Genomic DNA, 14,924 nt, shown 5'->3' with positions numbered 1-14,924 from the left:
TTCTAACCTAATTGATAGCCTGAAATGACATGGTAGCTAGTTACGAGATTGTGAGATTGGGAACCCATCTAGCTGGCTAGCTAAATTTTTTTAAATAAAATTGCTAGGTGGCTAGTATGACAGAGAAACTTATTGTGACCACGGCACTCAGAACAGGTTCCGGTAGCAAAATGAAATATAATTCCTAAATTGTTTATCTGGTCCGCACTCAAAAAAGAGATTCAAGGTTTATTTAGAGTATTTATTTCATTATTTCATTCAAGGGGGGGTTTAGATAGACAAATGTCTCAGCCTTCGTCGGTGTCATCAGCATCCCCTCTGAAGGTGCACTTCTTTAATGCTTGTTTTATTTATTCGTCAAGAAGGAATCAACAATGTTAATTTAGAAACAGTCCTGCCCATCACCGGCAGCTAAAATCAGATGAAACTCTGTGTGTCACTAGACACTCTCTCTCCTCCTCCACTCATGATACTGTCTTCACACATATATTTGCTTAGTGGTTCACCTAGGAAGGAACCACTTACTATGAAGTGTATGGGGGGAAGGGGCACTGATTAGGATGCTGTATACACTTTCATCATGGTTTTCAGGTATTATTATGGAGTATGTAGGAGAGACTATATGTGTGTGCCTGAGTGTGTGTTTGCTTGTGTGTGTGTCAAAATGTGTGTGTGCCGTATAGGTATGACGCCTCTGCATTCATGCTTGTGTCGTGTCTCTACTATCATTAACTGAAGACTTATAGTTTTTATCAAAGATTCTCTGTAATTAAGTATTACGCTATTAGACTGATTAATCATGTAACCGTAATTACTAGGAAGTCGGGGCACCAAGGAAAAATATTCAGATTACAAAGTTATCATTTCCTAAAATAACTTTTCAAATATTTTCTTATCTGATCCATAGTCTTCTGATTAATGAATTATTTACTTTACCTCACGTTAGTCTCATTCAAAACGTCATAAATTGTTGGTTATCTGCACGAACCCAGTCTTCACTATCAGTCATCCATACATCAATTGTCTTAAATCATTTATTTATTACTAACTAAGTAATTCACAGAAGTGCATAAACAAACAGTAAATATGGTTACAAGAAATGATAGGAGAATGTGCCCTAGTGGGCTAAACCGGCATGGCGGCTTGTTAGACAAAAGTGGGGGTCGACTAAGAAGTCACTACAGAGTGATAATTATAACAATTGAAATGCTAATCCCTTGCACATGAACGCTCACTCATTCGGGAACAATTGCAATCAATATATATATTTACGTTCAGTGTGTCGTCTTGATCGCTGGTGAAAAGTTTGTTTCTTTTGTAGAATTGTCCGTCTCTCTCTCTCTCTCTGTGTCGTGGTTATAGTGGATAGTTCAGAGTGACATTCATTCATTTCGTCATGGATGGATGTTTCGGCGGTTGTCGTTCTTCGCATTCAATGATACCGAATTCCTAGCTGCAGACTAGTAATTAATATCAAAGACTTGTTCTTATTCTTAGTCGGTATCGATAGTCTAAGAGTTTAACCACGTGGTATGGTTAAAAGATTCAGCAATGGTCTACAACCTTTGTCTCCCCTAATGGAGAAAAACATGGTCTGCAACCTTTAGCCATCTCGTAATTGAGGTAAGCTCCGTCTGCTGATCGAAAACCCGAGTGGGGGTTTTATTCGGAAGGGCCGAAAAAGGACTGTCCCAGGAGGCCTGACCCTAACTGGGCTCAGGGGCGGTCCTCTGATTTAGTTCAAATCAAAAGGGAATTGTATTTTTCTTCATTAAACAGTCCAAAATATATTACACAATTATACAAACAGTAACATACTCACTCATTCATCTTATACAACAATTAGATGTAAACCTCATATCTGAGGCTATTATATAAACAGTGTTATGGTAATGTGGCCACAACGTCTCCCATGAGCTCCCCCAAGTTGTGACAAACGGACCAGTTCGTAGCTGGATTCTTCATCGATCTTTTATACTTTCTCCGGAACATGAAATTTGTTCGTACCTCAAGTTCCGTGAGGTGGAAGGATTTCCTTTGTCCTCTATGAAAATGTACTCTCTCTATACTTGTTACTGTAATTTAGTTATTCCAATATGTTTTCATTAATTGAATTCCCTTAATCTATTTTATGAGAATTTGTAAGATTTGTGTTTTTATACAATAGACGGAGACCAGTCTTTTCAATAATAGGTAACAGAATTTATTCTCGGCGCACGCAGCCACGTTACCACGAGCAACCGTTTATATACAATAACATGACGTCATTTCATTGCTTAAAAAATGAATCTCCTCCTCCAGACCGGGACAAAGGGAACTTTAAAAGTTAATTCAAAGTTCATTCTGACCCCCTAGCACATAGACAGGACACACAACAAAACTGAATTAACTTTTGACTCCTCACCATTATCGATCACCACTTAGCTGACAGTTCTAATTAACAGAAAACCTAGGAATGCACTCACTGCCTTATCTAAAACACCCCAGAGCTCAGTTTCGTCGGTTCAATCATAGGTTAACTACCTTATCTGTTTACTTAATCCACAAACCATTCCTTTCTTCCTAGTTGGAATGGTGTTCATTAACTTTAATTACTCCTTGTCCGTGTCACACAATCCCTTCTTATGAACTCATATTGTTAATCAGATATAATAAAACAGAGTATAAGTTTACTTAGTTACAGTTCCATTTAAAATAATTTGTTCAGACTTTTAATCATAATTTTCCTAACAATACTGTGTGTCCATGAGGAGATCCTTAGGAATTTACAACGTCTCTCTGACCACAGCAACCTAGTTGAAAGAGGAAAGGGGGAGGCAGGGAGAGGGGGATGGAGCTTGCTATACCCAAAGAGGCCAACGTCATGACACTTGCATCACACATACATTATATAATAACAATATAATGATCTGTTTTACTGTCTTAAACCTCAGATCTATCTTACTTCCTGGTCATCCTCTTCCTGTTCCATGTCTAAACCCAGAGAGTTGAGGTGAATCATCTGCCAGAATGGCAGGTTTCCAGGTCCTTTTGACGTGTCAGTGTTCTCCATCTCCTCCCGCTCCTTGCTCTGGTCCTCATCCTTAGAGAAGGCTTGCACGTAGCGACGCATCTTTTGCACCAGTGGGTCGTTGCGATCCTCAACCCTGCAATGGAGACATTAAGATAGCCATTATAATACAAAGTCTGTATATGATGGGGATGGGGAAACACTGTTAACACCACCACACCTAAGACAGAGAGTACAGTAATAGGCCAGTTAGATGAAGTGTTGTTGTCTTACCGGAGGTACCAACGCTCCCCCAGGCCGTAGAGCAGTCCACACATCCCCAGCCGGGGCCACAGGCAGCGGGGCAACCTCCTCTCCAACATCAGGGTAGTGGCCACCACCTACACACAGTGAGCAGGGACAAAGGATGTAAGGATTATTAGAATGGCACTGATTGGGATGCTGTATACACTTTCATCATGGTTTTAAGCTATTTTTATGGAGTATGTCAATTTTTTATTTGATATAGGAGAAACTGTGTGTGTGTGTGTGTGTGTGTGTGTGTGTGTGTGTGTGTGTGTGTGTGTGTGTGTGCCTGAGTGTGTGTGTGCGTGTGGCACACCTGTATCCTCCAGAGCTCATCCCTCTCCTGGGCAACTCTCCGTTGTGTATCAATCATCATGGCTGTGAGCAGGTTGAGCAGCAGCATGCAGACCACAGAGAAGGTGCAGTGCAGCACATGGACAATAGGGGGCGTTGTGATGGTGTGGACCACTGGCAGGTCTATCAGACCCACACTCAGCTCAAACTGGGAGAACAGAGTGATGGGGAAGGAGCGGTACGCAGGTAGAGAATCTGGGTTCTGAGTCATGTACACCATCCACAGGGCTGGGAGGGAGGGAGGGAGGGAGGGAGGGAGGGAGGGAGGGAGGGAGGGAGGGAGGGAGGGAGTGAGGGAGGGAGGGAGGGAGGGAGGGAGGGAGGGAGGGAGGGAGGGAGGGAGGGAGGGAGGGAGGGAGGGAGGGACAACAACAACCAGGTTATAAAAATAGGATTTTTATTTATACACTTGTTGGCAATTTGCTTATTTGAAACGTCAAACTAATGCAGTTTCTCTTAAACAGAATGTACTTACATACCGAGCACGATGAAGCTCAGCCACATGAACTTGGTCAGGTCTCCAAATATAATCTAGGATGAAATTAGACAAAACACCACAACAGTTTAACATGGGAATCAAAACAGCAAAACCATACATTCTACAGTAACGTCATGCTAATGCTTGTGTGTGTGTGCATTCACGTGTGTGTGTCTGCTTCCTTTACATACCTTCTGTATCATGATGACGTAAGGCCCCAGCATCTGAAAGCCTCGGGCGAAGAACATGACATTGCTCGAGCCCAGCACCAGACACACAGCCATGACAACTGCCTCCCCCTGGACCCCACTGACCCTGAACACACACAGCAGCACCACCAGGAACGCATAGGCAATACTGGGGAGGAAACACAGATTATTACACAGGTTATGAATGCTTCATAGACATGACATAACACAATAACAGCACTAGGCAGGTAATAAAGGCTACATAGGCACCAAGGTTGACTTATAGAATGACATGGAAGGGTCCCCTCAGAGCCGTCTGTCCAAAGTACTGCTTGGCCCCCACTCTCAGCATATCTGGGACCTTAGGAATTGGGAAGAACACAGATTATATTGACAGCCAATAATGTGATCTAATCTACAGTGTAAATATAAGTGACATGAAAAACACCCAAACACACCCAAACTGTTGCCACAAAGTTGGAAGCACAGAATCATCTAGAATGTCATTGTATGCTGTAGTGTTAAGATTTCCCTTCAGTGGAACTAAGGGCCCTAGCCCGAACCATGAAAAACAGCCCCAGACCATTATTCCTCCTCCACCAAACTTTACAGTTGGCACTATGCATTCGGGCAGGTAGCGTTCTCCTGGCATCCGCTAAACCCAGATTCGTCCGTCGGACTGCCAGATGGTGACGCATGATTCATCACTCCAGAGAACGCGTTTCTACTTCTCCAGAGTCAAATGGCAGCGAGCTTTACACCAGTCCAGCTGACGCTTGTTACTGTGCATGGTGATCTTAGGCTTGGGTGCGGCTGCTCGGCCATGGAAACCCATTTCATGAAGCTCCCGACGAACAGTTATCGTGATGATGTTGCTTCCAGAGGCAGTTTGGAACTCGGTATTGAGTGTTGCAACCGAGGAAAGACCATTTTTACACGCTACGTGCTTCAGCACTCAGCGGCCCTGTTCTGTGAGCTTGTGTGGCCTACCACTTCGCAGCTGAGCAATTGTTGCTTCTAGACTTTCCAACTTCACAATAAAACCACTTCCAATTGACCAGGGCAGCTCTAGCAGGGCAGACATTTGATGAACTGACTTGTTGGAAAAGGTGTAATCCTCTGACGGTGCCTTAGGCTTGGGTGCGGCTGCTCGGCCATGGAAACCCATTTCATGAAGCTCCCGACGAACAGTTATCGTGATGATGTTGCTTCCAGAGGCAGTTTGGAACTCGGCATTGAGTGTTGCAACCGAGGAAAGACCATTTTTACACGCTACGTGCTTCAGCACTCAGCGGCCCTGTTCTGTGAGCTTGTGTGGCCTACCACTTCGCAGCTGAGCAATTGTTGCTTCTAGACTTTCCCACTTCACAATAACACCACTTCCAATTGACCAGGGCAGCTCTAGCAGGGCAGACATTTGATGAACTGACTTGTTGGAAAAGGTGGCATCTTCTGACGGTGCCACATTGAATGTCACTGAGCTCTTCAGTACGGGCCATTCTACTGTCAATTTGTGTCTATGGAGATTGTATGGCTGTGTGCTCGATTTTATAAACCTGTCAGCAACGGGTGTGGCTGGAATAGTCTAATCCACTAATTTGAAGGCATGTCCATATACTTTTGGCCATGTGGTGTGTATGGTATCATAAGACAAGAATTAAAGCAATTTTTGTATTTTCTAAAGTCTAGCAACCTTGCCGGCTGGCATGTCAGCTAAGCTGGTTAGACAAGCAATTCTAACCTAATTGATAGCCTGAAATGACATGGTAGCTAGTTACGAGATTGTGAGATTGGGAACCCATCTAGCTGGCTAGCTAAATTTTTTTAAATAAAATTGCTAGGTGGCTAGTATGACAGAGAAACTTATTGTGACCACGGCACTCAGAACAGGTTCCGGTAGCAAAATGAAATATAATTCCTAAATTGTTTATCTGGTCCGCACTCAAAAAAGAGATTCAAGGTTTATTTAGAGTATTTATTTCATTATTTCATTCAAGGGGGGGTTTAGATAGACAAATGTCTCAGCCTTCGTCGGTGTCATCAGCATCCCCTCTGAAGGTGCACTTCTTTAATGCTTGTTTTATTTATTCGTCAAGAAGGAATCAACAATGTTAATTTAGAAACAGTCCTGCCCATCACCGGCAGCTAAAATCAGATGAAACTCTGTGTGTCACTAGACACTCTCTCTCCTCCTCCACTCATGATACTGTCTTCACACATATATTTGCTTAGTGGTTCACCTAGGAAGGAACCACTTACTATGAAGTGTATGGGGGGAAGGGGCACTGATTAGGATGCTGTATACACTTTCATCATGGTTTTCAGGTATTATTATGGAGTATGAAGGAGAGACTATATGTGTGTGCCTGAGTGTGTGTTTGCTTGTGTGTGTGTCAAAATGTGTTTGTGCCGTATAGGTATGACGCCTCTGCATTCATGCTTGTGTCGTGTCTCTACTATCATTAACTGAAGACTTATAGTTTTTATCAAAGATTCTCTGTAATTAAGTATTACGCTATTAGACTGATTAATCATGTAACCGTAATTACTAGGAAGTCGGGGCACCAAGGAAAAATATTCAGATTACAAAGTTATCATTTCCTAAAATAACTTTTCAAATATTTTCATATCTGATCCATAGTCTTCTGATTAATGAATTATTTACTTTACCTCACGTTAGTCTCATTCAAAACGTCATAAATTGTTGGTTATCTGCACGAACCCAGTCTTCACTATCAGTCATCCATACATCAATTGTCTTAAATCATTTATTTATTACTAACTAAGTAATTCACAGAAGTGCATAAACAAACAGTAAATATGGTTACAAGAAATGATAGGAGAATGTGCCCTAGTGGGCTAAACCGGCATGGCGGCTTGTTAGACAAAAGTGGGGGTCGACTAAGAAGTCACTACAGAGTGATAATTATAACAATTGAAATGCTAATCCCTTGCACATGAACGCTCACTCATTCGGGAACAATTGCAATCAATATATATATTTACGTTCAGTGTGTCGTCTTGATCGCTGGTGAAAAGTTTGTTTCTTTTGTAGAATTGTCCGTCTCTCTCTCTCTCTCTGTGTCGTGGTTATAGTGGATAGTTCAGAGTGACATTCATTCATTTCGTCATGGATGGATGTTTCGGCGGTTGTCGTTCTTCGCATTCAATGATACCGAATTCCTAGCTGCAGACTAGTAATTAATATCAAAGACTTGTTCTTATTCTTAGTCGGTATCGATAGTCTAAGAGTTTAACCACGTGGTATGGTTAAAAGATTCAGCAATGGTCTACAACCTTTGTCTCCCCTAATGGAGAAAAACATGGTCTGCAACCTTTAGCCATCTCGTAATTGAGGTAAGCTCCGTCTGCTGATCGAAAACCCGAGTGGGGGTTTTATTCGGAAGGGCCGAAAAAGGACTGTCCCAGGAGGCCTGACCCTAACTGGGCTCAGGGGCGGTCCTCTGATTTAGTTCAAATCAAAAGGGAATTGTATTTTTCTTCATTAAACAGTCCAAAATATATTACACAATTATACAAACAGTAACATACTCACTCATTCATCTTATACAACAATTAGATGTAAACCTCATATCTGAGGCTATTATATAAACAGTGTTATGGTAATGTGGCCACAACGTCTCCCATGAGCTCCCCCAAGTTGTGACAAACGGACCAGTTCGTAGCTGGATTCTTCATCGATCTTTTATACTTTCTCCGGAACATGAAATTTGTTCGTACCTCAAGTTCCGTGAGGTGGAAGGATTTCCTTTGTCCTCTATGAAAATGTACTCTCTCTATACTTGTTACTGTAATTTAGTTATTCCAATATGTTTTCATTAATTGAATTCCCTTAATCTATTTTATGAGAATTTGTAAGATTTGTGTTTTTATACAATAGACGGAGACCAGTCTTTTCAATAATAGGTAACAGAATTTATTCTCGGAGCACGCAGCCACGTTACCACGAGCAACCGTTTATATACAATAACATGACGTCATTTCATTGCTTAAAAAATGAATCTCCTCCTCCAGACCGGGACAAAGGGAACTTTAAAAGTTAATTCAAAGTTCATTCTGACCCCCTAGCACATAGACAGGACACACAACAAAACTGAATTAACTTTTGACTCCTCACCATTATCGATCACCACTTAGCTGACAGTTCTAATTAACAGAAAACCTAGGAATGCACTCACTGCCTTATCTAAAACACCCCAGAGCTCAGTTTCGTCGGTTCAATCATAGGTTAACTACCTTATCTGTTTACTTAATCCACAAACCATTCCTTTCTTCCTAGTTGGAATGGTGTTCATTAACTTTAATTACTCCTTGTCCGTGTCACACAATCCCTTCTTATGAACTCATATTGTTAATCAGATATAATAAAACAGAGTATAAGTTTACTTAGTTACAGTTCCATTTAAAATAATTTGTTCAGACTTTTAATCATAATTTTCCTAACAATACTGTGTGTCCATGAGGAGATCCTTAGGAATTTACAACGTCTCTCTGACCACAGCAACCTAGTTGAAAGAGGAAAGGGGGAGGCAGGGAGAGGGGGATGGAGCTTGCTATACCCAAAGAGGCCAACGTCATGACACTTGCATCACACATACATTATATAATAACAATATAATGATCTGTTTTACTGTCTTAAACCTCAGATCTATCTTACTTCCTGGTCATCCTCTTCCTGTTCCATGTCTAAACCCAGAGAGTTGAGGTGAATCATCTGCCAGAATGGCAGGTTTCCAGGTCCTTTTGACGTGTCAGTGTTCTCCATCTCCTCCCGCTCCTTGCTCTGGTCCTCATCCTTAGAGAAGGCTTGCACGTAGCGACGCATCTTTTGCACCAGTGGGTCGTTGCGATCCTCAACCCTGCAATGGAGACATTAAGATAGCCATTATAATACAAAGTCTGTATATGATGGGGATGGGGAAACACTGTTAACACCACCACACCTAAGACAGAGAGTACAGTAATAGGCCAGTTAGATGAAGTGTTGTTGTCTTACCGGAGGTACCAACGCTCCCCCAGGCCGTAGAGCAGTCCACACATCCCCAGCCGGGGCCACAGGCAGCGGGGCAACCTCCTCTCCAACATCAGGGTAGTGGCCACCACCTACACACAGTGAGCAGGGACAAAGGATGTAAGGATTATTAGAATGGCACTGATTGGGATGCTGTATACACTTTCATCATGGTTTTAAGCTATTTTTATGGAGTATGTCAATTTTTTATTTGATATAGGAGAAACTGTGTGTGTGTGTGTGTGTGTGTGTGTGTGTGTGTGTGTGTGTGTGTGTGTGTGTGTGCCTGAGTGTGTGTGTGCGTGTGGCACACCTGTATCCTCCAGAGCTCATCCCTCTCCTGGGCAACTCTCCGTTGTGTATCAATCATCATGGCTGTGAGCAGGTTGAGCAGCAGCATGCAGACCACAGAGAAGGTGCAGTGCAGCACATGGACAATAGGGGGCGTTGTGATGGTGTGGACCACTGGCAGGTCTATCAGACCCACACTCAGCTCAAACTGGGAGAACAGAGTGATGGGGAAGGAGCGGTACGCAGGTAGAGAATCTGGGTTCTGAGTCATGTACACCATCCACAGGGCTGGGAGGGAGGGAGGGAGGGAGGGAGGGAGGGAGGGAGGGAGTGAGGGAGGGAGGGAGGGAGGGAGGGAGGGAGGGAGGGAGGGAGGGAGGGAGGGAGGGAGGGAGGGAGGGAGGGAGGGAGGGAGGGAGGGACAACAACAACCAGGTTATAAAAATAGGATTTTTATTTATACACTTGTTGGCAATTTGCTTATTTGAAACGTCAAACTAATGCAGTTTCTCTTAAACAGAATGTACTTACATACCGAGCACGATGAAGCTCAGCCACATGAACTTGGTCAGGTCTCCAAATATAATCTAGGATGAAATTAGACAAAACACCACAACAGTTTAACATGGGAATCAAAACAGCAAAACCATACATTCTACAGTAACGTCATGCTAATGCTTGTGTGTGTGTGCATTCACGTGTGTGTGTCTGCTTCCTTTACATACCTTCTGTATCATGATGACGTAAGGCCCCAGCATCTGAAAGCCTCGGGCGAAGAACATGACATTGCTCGAGCCCAGCACCAGACACACAGCCATGACAACTGCCTCCCCCTGGACCCCACTGACCCTGAACACACACAGCAGCACCACCAGGAACGCATAGGCAATACTGGGGAGGAAACACAGATTATTACACAGGTTATGAATGCTTCATAGACATGACATAACACAATAACATCACTAGGCAGGTAATAAAGGCTACATAGGCACCAAGGTTGACTTATAGAATGACATGGAAGGGTCCCCCCAGAGCCGTCTGTCCAAAGTACTGCTTGGCCCCCACTCTCAGCATATCTGGGACCTTAGGAATTGGGAAGAACACAGATTATATTGACAGCCAATAATGTGATCTAATCTACAGTGTAAATATAAGTGACATGAAAAACTATTGGGTGATGTATGTTTTACCTCCAGTAGCAGAATAACCAGGGCACCCAGGACACTGATCATCTCTCCTGCCAGACGCAAGTTGTCCCCATAGGTCACATAACTCTCCTACAGGGACAGAGAACAGGGCACGTGGATCACAAAGGGTTCATATGAACACCTCTGATTGAGGTTTGCACACAGGCTGTCATATGAAGATGCCTTCATGTCTCCCGCACCTTCAGAGTTTTCTGCACGCGGATGGTTTTGTCCATGTCAGATACAGTGTAATTCTCTGGAGCGTCCTTTAGAGGGCGATACACACAACACAGTGTGAAGGTCCCAATGTACAGGAGGTACAGCAGCAGCAACAATCTGTACACAACACAATAATAAAATTACAATAGTAGACATAAACAAATGACAGCCTCTCAAACACAACATCAGAACATAATCCACTGTATGTGTGGTTACCTAAAGTAGTGTTTTCCATAGAGATTCCACTTGAGACTGACCAGTTGCCTAACAGGAGTCACTTCCAGTATCCTTCTTGCCTGAGGGAAGAGATCATCCTCATCATCAGTTTCCCTGTAGGGTATATTAGACCGTATCATGTTTGTGTTCTGTAATGTACCTCTCTCCTCTGGCTGCCTATGATGAGCTCCAGCACAGAGAGGTCGTCGTCGGCGACCAAGGAGTCGATCTCTGAGAGGTCATAGAGGTTAGAGGTCAGTGGTCCCAGGTTCCACTGGACGACTCGCCTCCGGTTGACCAGGTGCTGGAAGGCCTGGGAGAGAGATAGGAAAGCCTTAGAAACCTAGAAATGCATCACAATTAATTTGTAGGTTAAAGACATTCTAATAACAACATATGCTGTATAAAGAATATTACGGAGGAGAAGGTTAAGTTAAAGATATGGGGGAAAAATTATCCCTCTTCTCCTCTCATACATTGTCTCCTGTTTCCTCACCACAAGGTTGCCCTCCTTGGCAGCCAGTTTGAAGGGCGTTAAGCCACGATAGTTGGGCACCATGTCTAGTGGCACAGTCTGGTCCAGCTCAACGTCATGTGCCAACAACAGATCCAATGCCAGGCATGCTAAAGTCTTATTGGGCTGCAGGACCAGAATATGGAGCACTGTGTTACCTAGGGGGGAGAGATGGAGATATTAAACGCTGAAAACGGGAGAAGAGAGAAGAGGGGGAGGGGGAGGAGAAGAAAGAGGAATGTTTCATACCAATGGAGTCCTGGACCCTGGTGCTGGCTCCTGCGTTGATCACCATGGAGATGATGTCCTGATTTCCCACACAGGCCGCAAATGCCAGGATGTGCTCACCTAATGTAAAGCAAACTGAATAAAATACCCACATTTCCTAGAATGCATTTTTATACTCCTTACAGAACACAAACAGTCATCTTACCATAGTAGAGCAGCCCTCCTCTTCTCTTCCTGAAGTACAGGCCTGTGACTCTGGGCGTGGCCACATCTGCCCCTTTACCAATCAGACTGTGGACCAGGTTAATGTTCTGATTCACCACAGCAATGTGGAGAGGTGTCATGCCTGATTGAGAGTGAGTAAGAGAGAGAATATATTATTGTGTGATTAAATATCTGTGTGAGTTTTATGATATTATAGTGTATTTGTCCATTGTGTGTGAGAGTATATGTACTAGAGGTCGACCGATTAATCGGAATGGCCGATTAATTAGGGCCGATTTCAAGTTTTCAGTTTTTTTTTTTTTACACCTTTATTTAATCTTTATTTCATTAGGCAAGTCAGTTAAGAACCCTATTTTATTTTCTATGAGGAACAGTGGGTTTCTAGCCTAGGAACAGTGGGTTAACTGCCTTTTTCAGGGGCAGAATGACAGATTTTTACCTTGTCAGCTCAGGGATTCAATCTTGCAACTAGTCCAACGCTCTAACCACCTGCCTCACGAGGAGCCTGCCTGTTACACGAATGCAGTAAGAAGCCAAGGTAAGTTGCTAGCTAGCATTAAACTTAATCAATCATAATCACTAGTTACACATGGTTGAGTATATTACTAGTTTGTCCTGCGTTGCATTTAATCGATGCAGTGCGCATTCGCGAAAAAGGACAGTCGTTGCTCCAACGTGTACCTAATCATAAACACCAATGCCGTTCTTAAAATCAATACACAGAAGTATATATTTTTAAACCTGCATATTTAGCTTAAAGAAATCCAGGTTAGCAGGCAATATTAACCAGGTGAAATTGTGTCACTTCTCTTGTGTTCATTGCACGCAGAGTCAGGGTATATGCAACAGTTTGGGCTGTCTGGCTCATTGCGAACTAATTTGCCAGAATTCTACGTAATTATGACATAACATTGAAGGTTGTGCAATGTAACAGGAATATCTAGACTGATGGATGCCACCCGTTAGATAAAATACGGAACGGTTCCGTATTTCACTGAAATAAAAGTTTGTTTTCGAGATGATAGTTTCCGGATTCGACCATATTAATTACCCAAGTCTCGCATTTCTGTGTGTTATTATGTTATAATTAAGTCTATGATTTAATAGAGCAGTCTGACTGAGCGATGGTAGGCACCAGCAGGCTCATAAGCATTCATTCAAACAGCACTTTCGAGCCAGCAGCTCTGCTGTATGACTTCAAGCCTATCAACTCCCGAGATTAGGCTGGTGTAACGATGTGATGTGAAATGGCTAGCTAGTTAGCGGGGTGCGCGCTAATAGCGTTTCAAACGTCACTCGCTCTGAGACTTGGAGTAGTTGTTCCCCTTGCTCTGTAAAGTGCCTATAAGAACATCCAATAGTCAAAGGTATATGAAATACAAATGGTATAGAGGGAAATAGTCCTGTAATTCCTATAATAACTACAACCTAAAACTTCCTACCTGGGAATATTGAAGACTCATGTTAAAAGGAACCACCAGATTTCATATGTTTTCATGTTCTGCGCAAGGAACTGAAACGTTAACTTTCTTACATGGCACATATTGCACTTTTACTTTGTTCTCCAACACTTTGTTCTTGCATTATTTAAACCAAATTAAACATGATTCATTATTTATTTGAGGCTAAATTGATTTTATTGATGTATTATATTAAGTTAAAATAAGTGTTCATTCATTATTGTTGTAATTGTTATTATTACAAATAAATTGTAAAAATCGGCCGATTAATCGGTATCGGCTTTTTTTTGTCCTCCAATAATCAGTAAAATCCTAATCGGTCGACCTCTAATATGTACCAAGGAAGAGGTCAGAGGTCATGGGCTCATTGATGAGTTCAGGTGCTCCGTCCATCAGAGCTATGGCAGCATCCATGTTATCATTCAGAACTGCCACATGCAGCGCTGTCTCCCCCAGAGCACCTCTCTCAAAGATGTTAGTGGATGCACAGTCCAGAAGTTTCTTAATGCAACCTGCACTGTTCTCTTTGGCAGCAAAGAAGAGAGGGATGTCATTTGTCCTATGGGAGAGAGTGTGTTTGCAAGTTAGAATTCAAACACTGCATTCATAAAATATATCACCAGCCACTTTAAACAATGCTACTGTCACGTTCTGACCTTAGTTCTTTTGTTATGTCTTTGTTTTAGTATGGTCAGGGCGTGAGTTGGGTGGGTTGTCTATGTTAGTTTTTATATGATTAGCTATTGTTAGTTAGCTAGTGTTTGGCCTGGTATGGTTCTCAATCAGAGGCAGCTGTCAATCGTGTTCCCTGATTGAGAACCATATTTAGGTAGCCTGTTTTCTATTGTGTTTCGTGGGTGATTGTTTTCTGTTTTGTGTCTACACCAGATAGGACTGTTTCGTTTCGTTCATTCTCCTTTGTTATTTTGTTCAGTGTTCTCGTGATAATAAATTATGGACACTTACCACGCTGTGCATTGGTCCGATCTCTCCTACTCCTCCTCAGATGAAGAAGACGAGTGTTACAGAATCACCCACCACCAAAGGACCAAGCAGCAGCAGCAGCAGCGATCTCCAGACTACTGGACATGGGAGGAGATCTTGGATGGCAAGGGACCCTCGGCACAGCTGGGAGAATATCGCCGCTGGAGGCAGCGAAAGCCGAGAGGCGGTGGTATGAGGAGGCAGCACGGCAGCGCGGTTGGAAGCCCGAGAGGCAGCCCCAAAAATGTATTGA

General features: G+C 43.0%; 2 protein-coding genes across 2 annotated transcripts; both read right to left on the bottom strand.

Annotated features, from left to right (window-relative positions):
• Positions 1–2,807: 2,807 nt before the first annotated feature.
• On the bottom strand, positions 2,808–4,667 carry LOC149984458 (transient receptor potential cation channel subfamily V member 6-like). The gene is made up of 6 exons (XM_090230564.1): positions 4,645–4,667; positions 4,319–4,484; positions 4,129–4,180; positions 3,612–3,877; positions 3,284–3,390; positions 2,808–3,146 (listed from the first exon to the last, which is right to left on the bottom strand). The coding sequence occupies exons 1-6, from the start codon at positions 4,665–4,667 to the stop codon at positions 2,936–2,938; spliced, it is 825 nt and encodes a 274-aa protein (XP_090086690.1). The 3' UTR covers positions 2,808–2,935.
• Positions 4,668–8,238: 3,571 nt separating this feature from the next.
• On the bottom strand, positions 8,239–12,415 carry LOC110520909 (transient receptor potential cation channel subfamily V member 5-like). The gene is made up of 13 exons (XM_036963852.2): positions 12,208–12,415; positions 12,024–12,122; positions 11,757–11,932; positions 11,421–11,573; positions 11,261–11,340; positions 11,026–11,161; positions 10,829–10,915; positions 10,645–10,721; positions 10,364–10,529; positions 10,174–10,225; positions 9,661–9,926; positions 9,333–9,439; positions 8,239–9,195 (listed from the first exon to the last, which is right to left on the bottom strand). Exons 1-13 carry the CDS (start codon positions 12,344–12,346, stop codon positions 8,985–8,987), a joined length of 1,749 nt encoding a protein of 582 aa, XP_036819747.2. The 5' UTR covers positions 12,347–12,415; the 3' UTR covers positions 8,239–8,984.
• Positions 12,416–14,924: the final 2,509 nt, after the last annotated feature.

This window comes from Oncorhynchus mykiss, chromosome 3 (genome assembly GCF_057628025.1).
Source record: "Oncorhynchus mykiss isolate SJ-2025 chromosome 3, ASM5762802v1, whole genome shotgun sequence".
In the NCBI taxonomy this organism is placed as follows: domain Eukaryota; kingdom Metazoa; phylum Chordata; class Actinopteri; order Salmoniformes; family Salmonidae; genus Oncorhynchus; species Oncorhynchus mykiss.
The sequence above is the reverse complement of the archived record's forward strand: the minus strand, read 5'-3'. Positions and strand labels throughout refer to the sequence as shown.

Excerpts from the sequence above, each read along its gene's own strand:
- LOC149984458 (XM_090230564.1), bottom strand. The coding sequence starts at position 4,667 with ATGCTGAGAGTGGGGGCCAAGCA. Across the intron at positions 3,878-4,128 it reads GCTGAGCTTCATCGTGCTCG|CCCTGTGGATGGTGTACATG; the intron begins GTATGTAAGTAC and ends CCTCCCTCCCAG. Across the intron at positions 3,391-3,611 it reads ATGAGCTCTGGAGGATACAG|GTGGTGGCCACTACCCTGAT; the intron begins GTGTGCCACACG and ends CACTGTGTGTAG.
- LOC110520909 (XM_036963852.2), bottom strand. The coding sequence starts at position 12,346 with ATGACACCTCTCCACATTGCTGTGGTGAATCAGAACATTAACCTGGTC. Across the intron at positions 11,933-12,023 it reads CAGGGTCCAGGACTCCATTG|GTAACACAGTGCTCCATATT; the intron begins GTATGAAACATT and ends TCTCCCCCCTAG. Across the intron at positions 11,162-11,260 it reads TATGGAAAACACTACTTTAG|ATTGTTGCTGCTGCTGTACC; the intron begins GTAACCACACAT and ends TGTTGTGTACAG.